The 14,543-nt window shown below is 45.1% G+C and overlaps 1 protein-coding gene across 1 annotated transcript in view; it reads right to left on the reverse strand.

The window, feature by feature from the left end:
• The window catches only part of DNER (delta/notch like EGF repeat containing), a 312,842-nt gene that overhangs the window by 54,646 nt on the left and 243,653 nt on the right, over positions 1–14,543 (reverse strand). Inside the window, exon 8 of the mRNA XM_027048560.2 lies at positions 11,369–11,593. Coding sequence (XP_026904361.2) covers positions 11,369–11,593 — 225 coding nt within the window. The remainder of the gene's footprint in view (positions 1–11,368; positions 11,594–14,543) is intronic.

Below are 14,543 nucleotides of genomic sequence, written 5' to 3' on the forward strand. Positions count from 1 at the left end.
TTCTGAAAATGTGCGTTGAAAATGTGTCTGTCCTCCCTTGCTGCTTTTGGAACCCTGCTGCCATGTGAAGAAGCCTAGACTGGTCTGCTGGATGATGAGCAACATGTAGCCCAGATGCTCCCCATCATTCCAGCCAAGTACCAGACATGTGCATGAGGTTGTCCAGGACTGGCCAGTCTCTGGCTAACTTGCTGGACAACCACAAAAGCATGAGTGAGCACACCTAACACGACGTGGAGCAGAGAAGAGACATCCCAGCTAAGCCCTGCCCAAATTATCAACCACAGAATCACAGGCAATAAAAGATTGTATTAAGTTACCAGATTTTGGAATGTTTTGTTATGCAGCAGTAACAAACTAATACAGAGGTTTAATTAGCAGAGACATTGCCTAACTTAAAGGAATAAAACCACACACATAAAACTTTAGGCATCAGGGAACTATTAGAAAAGGTATTTTGGGGAGGTAATGGATGAAGGAAAACTGTCCCAAAATCAGACCACGAGGCTGTCCATATTCCTAAGGCCACGCTTGTTTTCAGTTGGGCTTATCCAATCTAAAAGGTATACTTTTACTAATGAATTAAACCCCGGACATTCACTCTGATCTAGATCATAAAAACCATCTGGTATTGAAAAAAATGAAACATGATCCTGATAATCATCATGAACATTTCATTAAGATTTCAGTCCAAACAGCTAATGATCTCTGTAGGCAACTCCTTCCTATAAAGCCAATGGGAGCACTGTGACACCACGTAAGGAAGCCCCCAGTGACCCGGGACAGGACACACCGCTCTGCAAAATCAGCAAGTGCTCTGAGTTGACAATGTGCTGGACTGAAAAACAGGTTATGTATCACTCTGCTGCAGGCAAACCTAAGGGCTCTGAATCTTCATTAAAACTGAAGCAATTCTGTAAAAGCACCCGGCATATGCAGCAACTTTCATTGTGTGCCCTTACGTTGAAAATTAATGACTGTGATAGAAAACTAACGGAAGAAATGCAGTGCATTGTCCGCAGCTTTGTGTACAAATTCAAATCAATAAAGAATTTAAAAGCACAGTGAAGACTGAAAGACCACAAGAAAGCGTAGGTTTTCGGTCTCCTTTCGGGTTGTGTATCTGGGATTCAGGACGCGGGCTGCCATCAGTCACCGTACATCTCCGACATCACCTACAACAGCACGTTGTCACAGGGTCACCAGCCCTGGGGATCTGAAGCCTAGCTGATCCTCCACTACTGAGAGGGACAACAGGCCAATGCCACTGAACCACTCCCGTGGGAAGGAGTGACACTGGAAGGTAGGACATCCGAGCTCTCTCGAGGCAAAGAACTAAAAACCAAAGCCAAATATGAAGAGGAAAGAACATTCCAGGGACATTACCAGAGCCGGGTGAAAAGAAACAGCATCCAAGGCCTCCGTGGCCTACAACAATCAGTGCAAGAGACTTTCAGATTCTGGTGGGAAGAAAAAAGGTGAAATTGCTCCTAGGCGCTGGAGAGTCCGGGAGTGAGAAGCACCAATCAAAAGAGGTCCCCTATGCTGAAGGGTGACACATTTGTCACATGGCATGTCTGCATTTCTCATCTGAGTCACAAGAGAGCAGTTTCTTTAAATAAGTGCAGCCAGCAGACATCAGGTGAGATGCAGTCACAAGTTTCCGTCCCAAGGAGCCCTTGGCATTGTTTTCAAAACAGCTGAACCTTCAGGGCATCAAAAGCAGAAGGGGCCCAACTATCCACAAGCAGGTCACTTTTCTGAAAGCCAGAACTGCGCTTCTCTGTGCTAGAAAGTAAGGGACCAGTGGTCAAGAGCCACTCACTAGACCACAGCCAAGGACGCTTTCCAGGCCTTATCTCAGGAGCTGTCCTGGGACGAGCGGGGTCTGGAAACTTCTTCTTGTGACTGGCACAGATGTCGCTGACTGCCCAGGTTCACACACAACTTGGGGGACCACAAGTAGGCCTCTGCTGAGAGTCTACCTATCAGTCAAGAGCTTCAGTGCTTAGGTAAACCCAGTTAAATCTGTGGCTCTGTGACCCCTCCTACCTGTTGTTTACTCTCCCTGCCTCGATTTCCTCATCCTTGAATAAAAAAATAGGCATGCTATGACCTGGGGTTAAGTAAGAGAGAATATTTGTCAAGTGACGGGCGCAGAGTCTGGATGCAGGCGATTCTCACAGATGGGAGCTACTTAGGCAAAGCCGCCTGGATAAAGGGCGTTGCCTGGATCAGTATAGCTGAATCAACGCCCTGATGAATCCCAACTTTATGTGTTCTTTTGAGGTAGCTATTAAGACAACTACCGCTTAGAAAATCTGGTTAAAATATTTCACTGCTCAGTCCTCAGGTACCAGTGGTGAGTCAAAGCCACAGACTTTGACCCCATTTCCTGGGGTCTGGATCCCACTTGCCCAGATTCAACCCCAGCTTCATCCTTAACTAGCTCTGTCATCTCGGGCCCAGAAATGACAACCACCATGGTCCCACTACTTAAGGACTATGGGATCCAAGTGACCATTCCACTTAAAGAGCTCCGCCCAGCACCGGACACTTAAATGTTTATCACCACAGCCACCGAGAGCCAAGGCCGCAAGCAATCACTGAATCCTGTAAGTGGACCTGTATCCACTATGGCCACGAAGACGGATCCCACGTCTACTCCAACTCTAGCCTTGAACTTCATATGAAAAGAATCCCAGCACAGATTTAATAATTCCTCACCAATCTTCCCCGGAAAAAGGCATAGCTGACATTTTCATGGCTGCTTCATTGTTTTATAGATTTCAAAGTGCACGATCATATGCATCACCTCATTTGAGCTTTGTGGCTTATCCCCATTTTGTCGAAGAGGAAACTAAGGCCAACAGAGACCGACTGCACAACTGCACAAGTGTTCAGTGACAAAGCTGGGGCTTGAATTCGGCTCTGCTCAACTCTTAGCCAGGCCCCTTCCCATCACAGCCGGTAAGAGAGGCAAGGATGCCGACTTTCAATTCTACCTTTCAGATGCCCAGACTCTCAGCAAGCCCCAAAATAGTAGCAATCGGATCAGAGTAACTCCCAACCACAAAATAAAATAACAGTCAGTGGCTTAGTTACAGAATAGTTTCAAGTACATCCCCATCTGACCCCGATGGCCATGAACTTTATGAGAAGTTCCTGAAATTACATGCTGGCACTGCTTCAAAGAGAGCCATCCTCGGAAAGGCACTGCTTAGTGACCAAGCTGTTACCAGCTGCCATTTCTAGCCTGCATTCCAGGTCAGATGATGTAAAACACTGTCTGCTGTCCTCCCAGACTATTCTAAAACCTACTGTCAGTAGGTAAATCTCATTCTTTTTCGACAATAGTTCAGCCACGAATGAGCTCTCAGCTATTTGAATTTTAAGCAGAGCAGTGGGAGCAGAAGGAACAGAAATCCACCATAATTAAAGGCCAGCTCATCAACGCTTTCCTACATATGGATTAGCCATGTAAAGCGAGGTTAAAAAGCAGCCTTGTGAATAGATTTTTAACGTCAAAAATCTCATAAAAATTCCATATGCTCCACCAGTGAAGTGCTCTTTACTCATTACTAGTGTCCTTTTCTCTCCTTCTATTGATCCCTCAGGGCACTGGCCTAAAGAAGGCAAATAGCACTAATTCTCCCTGAATGCCCCCCAAATTAAAATCAAAACAAAATGGAGACAAAGAATGGCCGTGGCCACAGCTGTGGACGCCACTGGGGCAGGCTCCTCAGCCTCCTGTGGTGTGGGCAAGTCTGACTCAGTTTCTCCCTGGGCCCACAGTGGACTCGTTCCTCACACCCTGGGCAGTGCCCTCTCCTCCCACCCCCACTAATGTCCCCAGGTGAGCTGCTCACCCGGTGTCCCTCCCAGCTCAGTGATGCCTCCGCCAGCCTCTGCTGCCGATGCTTCAGCTCCCTCCCTGCAAATTCTCCCACAACCCCCCAAATGCCCCCTTCCCCCACCCCCAACAGTTGGAGTAGTTGTCTTGACTTTCTCTAGCGCCGATACCCCCAGAGCCCATCCTCGTTCCTCTCGTTTCAGTCTCTTCACCCAGTCCCAGGCTTAGGTAACAACTCCCTAATAGCACATCCACCTTTGTTGGCCTGTGTACCAAAACAGGCTCCTTCTGCACATCTCCCTATTACTCTGAGTTTCCCAAGTTAAAGCCGGAGAGGTACCTTCGACTCCATTCAGAACATTGTTCCCTGCATTCGGCGGATATCCGAACTCTGATGAGTCAACCTGTCGACTAGATTTTAGGTCCAATCTTTCCTTCCCACAGCCACAAGTTTAAGTCCTCATTTCCACCTGCCTAAGCTTCCTGACTCACCTGCTGTCTTACCAGCCCTTCTGGACTGTAATTCTATCTGTAGTATCGAATTCTACCAGAATAATCTTTCTTCCCCATTCTTCCTAGAACTATCCATTCTTCCCAGAGATCTCCCTATTCTATCAGAATAATCTTTCTAAAACGCAGGTCAGTTCGCATACAATGCAAAATGTCTGCAAGTCTTCACGTTCCAAAGTCAGCGTCTAGATTCTCCGTGTGCCCCAGTGAGCACTTCAGCCTCACCACTCATTACTGTCCCTAGTGCATCTTATTCTGCAGTCAAGTGCATCTCCTGTTCTCTGAACTTCCCCTCTCCTCCCCGTCCCACACCCCGCCCCCAGGACCTGTGTTCCATAGTGTCCTTCCCCCCATGTATAAATCCACAATATCTCTCTGTCCAGGAAGCTCTGACTGAGCTGTTGTTAATACAAAACTTTGATCGACTGAACCTTTGATATTTTGAACATTTCAGTCAATTAAGCACTGTCAGTGCTCTTCAACTAAAGGCTACCAAAGATACACCTGTAGCTGAACAAGCTGGGTCTATTATTCATTGCGGCAAGGTAGAACGCACATCAAGGGAACCATGAGGTGTCTCAATAAAAGGGGGTTAGGTGCTACTTACAGGATCTGAACTCTAGTTGGACGATTTGGGGGGGATTCACTCTAGAGTGGGTGCTGTCACAAAGCAGGAGCAGTTCTATGTTTGAGTATCTCAATGAATCTTATCTATGTCAAGGGCAAGCTAGGTCAAGGCTAAAGCTGTAATTAATAAAGAAATGGGTGGCCTCAATTTATCTGTGAAAGAAGAGGAGTTGTGGTATTTTGTGGATTGCATGGTGACTTTGGTTTTGTCTGTACTTAGAATTATGAAATGGTCTGGTCTGTCTCACTTTATCATGGCCTGTTAGTGACCACGTCTGACGTCAGTTTCCATGGGACCATTTATGGGCCTGTGTCCAACAGGAGACACAATGGCCCAGCTGTGAGCACAGCACTCAGCCAGCTCCTAACACCTCGAAGGCCTACCTGTAATTGCCCGACAAGCTCCCAGATGTCAGTGGGACATCTTCTCTTCTTACTGCCACCACGATGTCAATGTAGAGAATTAAATTTTTTCCTTAGGAAGAGTACAGATTATGCAGCATTACTACAGCTCTTAGCTAGGTAGACACGATCCTAGTTGGTATGCCAGCGTTGAGGGCAGATATCACATTTTGAGATATAACAAAGGAAGGGCACGGTACTGGCCCACTGGGTTGGGATGTGGGTAAAGGAGATACCTTAAGGTATACAGTCAATAATTCTCAGGAATCTGTGATATGTAGATCAGGAATCCCCTGGAGCTTCTTAAACACAAGAATTGTCTTCATCTTAGTGAACCTAATAAATAAAGCTTTCTGGTTCATAAAAGATGAAAGTTGTCCACTGCACTTATCCAAGAATCTAAATGCAATTACACATTCATTAGCGAGCTAAATGTCTTCATATCTTGTAGGTGTGCTTCTTTTTTTCTTTATTGCTATTGAGCTGCTATTAAAATCCTAGGCGCTAAGTCTTATCTTAGACTGTGTTTCCGGAAGACACCATCAGAGTGCTGATACTGACAAGTGTGACTTTAGAGGGAGCAGCACCAGCTGTCTTTCGGGCCACAGAGACCAGAGATGCAGCCCACATGTGAGGCATCTGCAGAAAGTAGGAAAAGCAGCACCTGAAATTCCTACGATTTCCTTCAAAATTTTTTTATTTGGAAAAAAGTCTAAACGTTCTTTCTTTTACAGTCTGGATGATCTAAATGAGTTACCCACCCTCTGGTAGAGAAAAATCAGCAGAGATACATGATTGGCAAGTTGTCCCCGGTCTCATTTGTGACAGTCAATTAGCATCCGAGATAAAAACTGATACTTGAGGGGCGCCTGGGTGGCTCAGTCGATTAGGCGTCCAACTTTGGCTCAGGTCATGATCTCACGGTTTGTGGGTTTGAGCCCCACGTCGGGCTCTGTGCTGACAGCTCAGAGCCTGGGGCCTGCTTTGGATCCTGTGTCTCCCTCTCTCTTTGCACCTCCCCAGCTCGTGCTCTGTGTCTCTCTCTTAAAAATAAATAAACGTTAAAACGTTTTTTAAAAAAAAAACTGGTTTTTTCCATGTAAAAATCCTCTGATGCCTTATATTTTAAATTCCTTAAATAGTAACTTAAGGCACACTCTGTAATGGCACAGTTAATTCAGTTCAACTAACAAGGTCAGAGTAATAACACAATTTCATGAGACAGGGGCAAGACTGATGAATTCGGGCAAACCATCTCCAACCAGGGATTGCTTCCAGTGTTGGTCATCACCCAAATGGCATCTCCAGATGCCACCATGGCACTGAGAACACATGAGACCCCACGGCTCCCACCTGCAAGGACAATAGCACGCCCCCCGACAAGTTCCTTCCACCGTGGCACCTGCTACAGTGTTTGCAGGGCTCCACGCTCTCACCTTCTCCAGTCTTCGGGAGATTTCAATTTGCAATTTTTTTAGAGCACGTGTGGCCTATCACTTAACATTGTCACCGCAAGATAATATTTCAGTGATTACTCAGCGCTGACATTTTATTATTTAATATTAAAATCCCATCAGAAATCCCTAGCCTGATAAGCTAAAAATGAGGTTTGAAAATAAAGCACCTGGCAAGTCTGATGTGCAGTCACCCAAAAGGCATTTTGTCAGATGGGAACTAATTATCAACCTGACATGATTTCAATCTGCTGTCATTTTATGAAATGGGATCGGTTTGCGCTCTATAAAGATGATCAGGATTGCTGCTTTTCAGCTAGACACCCAATTTCACCTATTCTCACGAGATTCTTCTATTATGCAAACTAGTGGTAAAGCAATTACATGCTCCAAAAGATTAAGACTAAAAATTTCACATTCAGAGAATTGTCATTTTCACCTCTTAAAATGTAAATTCTTGCCAGATGTTAAGATGCCTTTTTTATTTCACACAATGTCACCTAATGATCTGAGGAAGCAAACCCTCTGAAAGCAGTTTTATCTCCCAAGTCCGATGAGAGAACACTCTGACAGAACTCCAAGGCTCTACCCCGGGGACACCGCCTAATAACTGAAGGAACCATGGAAGGCAATACATGCTTCTTCGTTCAGTGGCTAGACATCCACTATTACCAAGCTAAATGCTCCAGCTGGCCATGAAGGAAGTGTGAGTAGAAAGCAGGAGGAGAAAGTGGTATTTAAACAGGAGACACTTTACCCTTCCGCGGCTTAAGAGGAAATGCTGGAATGTCCATGGATGGAAAGAAAGGGTAAGAGCTCTTAGCTACTCCATGCCAGGAAATGTGTCGCATGCCTCTCATTTAATGCCCTCACACACACAGCAGACCACAGTCAGCAACTTGTCCCCACCTAGGCTGTGACAACAAGTGCAGTTGAGATGATGAGCATCTAAGATGCTATTCATAAAAACAAAAACTGTGGCCCAGAGATGTCCTGTCAGTTTCCTGTGGTGAGAGTCAGTGGGAGGGGATCTCACAGACAGGTTCTCACTTCCCAGTGTGGAAAGAGAAAAGACCAGGAAATCTATTTTCTGTTTAGGACCCATGTAAGCCCCCTCTTACATGCTGATAAACTCTACCCCATAGTATTAAACAACATTTTAATACTATCAAGCCACACAAAGTAGCATTTATCATTAAGTAACTACATTGCATTTAAAGTGTGACAAATAAGCCAACTAGGAGAGCCTAGGTGGCTCAGTAGATTGAGCATCCAACTCTTGATTTTTGGCTCAGGTCATGATCCCAGGGTCATGGGATCAAGCCCTGTGTCAGGCTCCATGCTGAGCATGGAAACTGCTTAAGATTCTCTCTCTCTCTCTCTCTCTCTCTCTCTCTCTCTCTCATTCTCTCTCTCTCATTCTCTCTCTGTCTCCTTCTGCCCCTCTACCCTGCACTCTCTCTAACAATAAACAAATGAATAAATAAGCAAACAAACATAAAAGTAAGCCAACTAAGTAGAAAATTTTAATATGATTAAGAAAGGAAGTCTGAGGAGAAGAGGAGGGGAAAACAAGGCTGGTTTCTGGGTTGGTAATGTTTGATTTTTCCTTCCCTGCAGGAAGCAGAACGCTCGGGAGACTGGGAATGAACTACTGAGGAAGATCCTGATGGAGAGATCCTGCTCCCGCTGGCTGGCGAGGGGAATCGCAGACTGTGTTCTGACCTGCTCAGGGCTGGGAGCGGCACACCCGTGAGTCACGGCATGAGTGACGCTGTTTTTCCCGGCACAACAGGTGCTTGCTCTGTTTGCAAGGCCAGTGGTCTCGGAGCTCTGTACTCCCAGCAGGCAAGGGTACCATGGAGCTTCCTCCTCGGCATGGCCCATTCCACGGCACACACACACTGCCACGCATGTGGAAGCAAACTGGCCCTCCATTGGGAAAGCCATTCCCATTTCCACCAGGGCTCTGACACGACAGCACGGGTGTAAGCACAGAAAAGGCATCTCATGGCATCCACAGAAGTGGAGAACCTTCTTCACCTCGACGTTTAATGGGAAACCCAAAAATGTTACTGTGATAGTTAATTTCGCGTGTTAACTTGGCTAAGCCACAGCACCCAAATATTTTGTCAAACACAAAGTTGCTGTGAAGGTACTTTTTGGATGAGATTAGTATTTTAAAAAGCAGCAGACTTTGAGTCAAGTGATTACCCTCCAAGATGCTGGAGGGTCTCATCCAGTCGATGAGAATTGGATCATCGGATCATCAGAATTGGATCAATGGATCCAGCTGAAGGCCTAAATGCAAAGACTGATGTTTCTTGAGAAGGCTGTAACATAGACACCCTGCCTGAGTTTCCAGCCTGACAGCTTGCACTAAAGATTTAAAACCTGCCAGTTCTCACAATTACATGAGCCGATTTAAAGTCAGTCACTATCTCTCAATATTTCTCTCTTTTGTTCTCTCCAAATATGCACTGTTTTTCTCTCCGTTACCTACGTACATCATCATATATATATAATGTCATCGCATAAAATGTCAATCCCATGATTTCTTAGAAAACCAGAGAACTAGGGCAGCCTGTGTGGCTCAGTCGGTTAAGAGTCCGACTTGGGCTCAGGTCATGATCTCATGGCTCATGAGTTTGAGTCTTGCATCGGGCTCTGTGTTGACAGCTCAGAGCCTGGGCCTGCTTCATATTCTGTGTCTCCCTCTCTCTCTTTGCCCCTCCCCTGCTCACACTGGCGCTCTCTCTCTCTCTCTCTCAAATATAAATAAACATTAAAAAAATGTTTTAGAAGAAAACCAGAGGACTAGAAGTTTACATGAGAAAGGTTTTTCAACCCCCCTCCATGCTTAGTTGCAATTCCTACTAATTCCTTGCATTGATTCATGAGTATGAGATGTGCCCCTAGCATGTTCTGGGCATGGAGCCACGGCCCCTGGGTTGGAATCTGCATTCAGTCCCCTTCTGGGTATGTGGCCACCGGGATATGACTGAAGCAAACAGGAGGCATTTAATAGATGTGGCTTGACGCCATCTACCTTGCAGGGAGGGCACTGAAAGGACCAGACATGAGAAACACCAAAAACCTAGGAAGATTCATGCTCACTACATGGAGGTTTGGGGCTGCTACAAGGTTACTGATAAAATAACTTCCTCCTACCCCCAGTGGGGAAAGAGACACATGCAAAGACAATATGTTTTAAAGACCAGACAAGTGATATTGAAGGTGACTGTTGAACTTCATAATTTTTTTAAATGTTTATTGTTGAGACAGAAAGAGAGAGACAGAATACGAGCCAGGGAGGGGCAGAGAGAGAGAGAGACACAGAATCCGAAGCGGGCTCCAGGCTCTGAGCTGTCAGCACAGAGCCCGATGGGGGGCTCGAACTCACAGACTGAGAGATCATGACCTGAGCTGAAGGCAGGTGCTTAACCAACTGAGCCACCCAGGTGCCCCGACTGTTGGACTTTAGGGGGCGGAAAGCTGATTCAGCCCAGGAGAAGATGACGGGTGAAACGGGGTGACAGGGGCAGGCATCTGGGTGGAAGGCACGAGCGGAACCAGGACTCAAGCAAAACCGGGGAAGTGGCCGCCACGCCGACGGGCCAAGGCGCCTGTGAAAGGAATCACGCTTCAAAGCCTTCTGTAGGGCTAGCTCATGCACGTGTGGAGACGCAGGCAGGAGAGAAGGGACACAGAAGAGCTGCCCACGTGTGTTCTTTCCAGAGCACACAGGTAGGTTGTGCAGATACACATTTTGACTGGTGACCCACTCTGACTTCGGAGTAGCAAAATGTACAATAATAAAAAATCAGTCAAATGCAGAGGATCTTTGGAAAATAAATGATGGGATTTTCGCACATTTGCACAGGGCGTCACAGGTCCCATGACACATACTGTGCACAGAGGAAGAATTTAAATAGATGAGAAAATTCTAAATGGATTGCGTCCTGTTTTTTATGCCTATTAGGATGGAAAAACACTCTCCATTAACCTAAGAACACAGTATTAAATGACACAGAATCCAGTAAAAGCTCTGGAGTGACCTCTAGTAAATCGTTAAAAAATAATTAAGCTGTTATGAGATTAAGCCTGTTTTTAATTTTCCTCATTTTGCTTACTTGGATTTTCTTACTTTTCCGCAATGACTGTGAACTGCTCACGAAGAGGGAGAGGGTGTTTTTTGGAGGGCACTGGTTGGGATGAGCACTGGGTGCTGTATCGAAGCCAGTGTGACAATAAATTATATTGAAAAAATGAAAAAAGTAAATGAAAACAACTAGCTGAAAAAAAATCACACACACACAAAACAACAAACCAAAAAACAAAGAAAAAAACACGAGCCCTGCCAACCATAAGCCTAAAGAGAAAGTGTGTCATGAACGAGCGGCGTTCAGTTACGCGTACAAGCGAACGCACTCGACGAGCCAACGTCTGCTCGGATGCAAACGACGAGTTACAAGTCTGAGACTGGAGACAGAAAAGACCTGCGGTGCACGAGGGAACCCACCTGGGTCACAGAGGCATTTGTAGCTGGTGCCCACGCTGCGGCAGGTGCCGTGCGCGCAGGGGCTGAGAGCACAGAAGTCCACCAGCTGGGCGCACGTGGGCCCCGTGAAGCCCGCACTGCAACTGCAGGTGAAGCGCACGCCGTCCGCGTGGCAGGTGCCGTTGTTCTGACACGGTGACGAGGCGCACGGGTCCACCTTTTCTTCGCAGGCCGATCCGAAGTACCCTGCCGGAAAACACAGTCCCCGGGAAGGATTAAAAAAATAAAAATTAAACCGTGCTCACACAGAATTGCTGGGAGACCGGGTCCACACTTCTTCACTTTTCCCCCACTGTGAACCGATCAATGCATTTAATGGCTTCCGCATTCGGATCACCCAACGACCCGGGTAAGGCAGGTTTCCTTAGCTTCGCGGAGCGTGGGTTAAAATATTAAGCTCGTGTTTCCAGTTTGTTGAAATGTAAGACACAGGACTACTTAGATGTACAGACATACGGGGACATGAAAGTATGTACAAGTAAACAGGTGGATATGTATGTGTGTGTCTGCGGAGTCTAGAAAGATGCCAAACATAAATTAACGATGATTACCTTCAGGAAAGTGGGATTGGGGTAAGTGGAGGGCTTTCCCTTCTTTCATACACATTGCTGGGGGAAAGACATCCCTTGCTTTGCTTCAAAAAAGATGCAATTCTGAATTTAAAAAGTTAAACCCATATAAAAAAGTGAACAATGAAAAAAATCTCCCACCAATATCCCTCACACCCCATTCTTTTCTCTAGAAGCAGCCACGGTTAGCGGTTTCTTGAATATACACCTTTTTTCAAGCTGGTTACCATAATGGATAAGCTGTGTTGTATCCACAGAATGGGATATTACTCAGCAGTAAAAGGGAGCTAAGCTTCTACTCTTGCTACAGTGTGGCTGCACCTCAAAAAATGACACCAGCTAAGAGAAAGCAGTTAAAAAAACAACACACAGGGGCAAGGGGCACCTAGGCAGCTCAGTCAGTTGAGCTTCCGACTCTTGATTTTGGCTCAGATCATGATCTCACAGTTTGTGGGGATGAGCCCTGGCTTGGGCTTTGCATTGGCAGTGAGGAGCCTGCTTGGGATTCTGTCTCTCTGCCCCCACCCCCAGGCTTGCTCACACGCCCTCTCTCTCTCAAAAATAAATAAATAAACATTAAAAAAAAAAACCAACACATATTGTGTGACTCCACTTATAAGAAATGTCCAGAAAAAACAAATCTAGACAGAAAACAGATCGGTGCTTGCCTGGGGCTGGGTGGGAAGAGGGACTGACTTTGGCCATGAGCAGTCTTTGGGGTTGATGTAAATGTTCCAATATTGCATTGTGGTGATACATTTACTAAAATGCATTGAGGTGTATACCTAAGATGAATGAAATTTATGATATCTAAATTGTACCTTAATAAAGCATTAAAATTTTTAAAAATATTAAACGTGCTAATTGTGGGGGCACCTGGGTGCTTTAGTCGTTGAGCGTCCAACTCTTGATTTCCACTTAGGTCATGATCTCACGGTTCGTGAGTTCAAGCCGAGTCATGCTCTGTGCTGACAGTGCGGAGCCAGCCTGGGATTCTCTCTCCCTCTCCCTTTGCTCCTTCCCCGCATACACTCATGCCCTCCTTCTAAAATAAATAAACTTTTTTTTTTTGACGTTTATTTATTTTTGAGAGACAGAGCATGAGCAGGGGAGGGGCAGAGACAGAGAGAGACACAGAATCCAAAGCAGGCTCCAGGCTCTGAGCTGTCAGCACAGAGCCCAACGTGGGGTTTGAACCCACGAACTGCTATATCATGACCTAAGCTGAAGTCGGATACTTAACCGACTGAGCTGCCCAGGCACCCCAATTAATAAACTTTAAAATATATATAAATAAAATAAATGTGCTAATTATGTGGGTGATTTCTATTCTGTTTTCTGTACGTATGTTTCAGTATTTCTCAATTTAAAAAAATGTACGTACATATATGTGGGTCTGTAGGTTTGTGTGTCCATGCAGAGACTTGACAATGCTTTAGTAAAACCTAGCCTTCCTCTACCAGTTTAAGAGCAACTTGAAAATTAAATGAAGGTTGTTCAAATTTTAGAATCAAAAGTTAAATAATTTTACTAATAGTTTTTATTCCAATATTCTCTTCAACTTTTCTTGTCTACATTTAAGTTTGTATTTCCCCATCTTCACACAGAACTCCCAGCAATGCTGGCAATTTCTGTTGTTACCGTTAAAGACATGGTGAATATATTAAACAAACAAAAATAGCTCCCAGACTTAATTATCTGAAGCATCCCTCATAAATAGGCATAATCAACCTGGTAGTTTTCCAAACAGAATAGAAAAATTTTTTTTCAAAATCCAATACTATTCAACATTTTATAAAGTTCCCAGTAGTTTTTTTTTTTTTTAATTTTAGAGATCATATTAAAAATGTACTACATCAGTTTTAATAACCCTTGAACTCCCCAAGGAGTCCCTTCATGGCCTAGAGTGGAATATAACTCCATCTTTCATGAGACGTGTTCCATTTTACTCTGACTGAAAAGGAGATACTTAATACGTATTGCCATAGGACAAACAGCGACCAAGGCAAGCCTGACCTCTCTAACCTGCTGCCTCTGCCAGAAAAGAGCTGAAATTATGTTCTTCATAAAGTTGTTGTGAGTTCTAAAAGGATATGTAGCAAAAATCCCAAAACCGCTCCTGATCTAATGCGGAATAAATGAATTCAATAAAAATGGTGATAATAACAACAGATGACATCCACTGGGGGCTCACGTGCACAGTTGGTGCTAAGCCTTTACGTGCATTATGTCATCTAAGCCCGCCCTAACTGTATGATAAAAGAACTCTTAGTAACCCTACTTAATGATGAGACATTAGAAACACGAAGCAGCCTGGGGAGGTCTATGTAGCTAGTAGAGGGCAGAGCTGGGATTCAACGCCTGAGCTCTTACTACTTGTTCCACTGCACAGAAATCAGCAATGGGCCAATTAAGCTGTCGGGATCTAAAAACACAACCAAGACTCATGTTTTCTATCCTGTGTGTACCTTGATGGAGAAAGAAATAGGAGACTGATCGATCAAGTCACAATTTAAAAAAAGCAACAACACAAAGTTTAGAAAGGCAATCACGAGATTCAAGTCCAT

The sequence above is a fragment of the Acinonyx jubatus genome, chromosome C1 (genome assembly GCF_027475565.1).
Source record: "Acinonyx jubatus isolate Ajub_Pintada_27869175 chromosome C1, VMU_Ajub_asm_v1.0, whole genome shotgun sequence".
Classification (NCBI taxonomy): Eukaryota; Metazoa; Chordata; class Mammalia; order Carnivora; family Felidae; genus Acinonyx; species Acinonyx jubatus.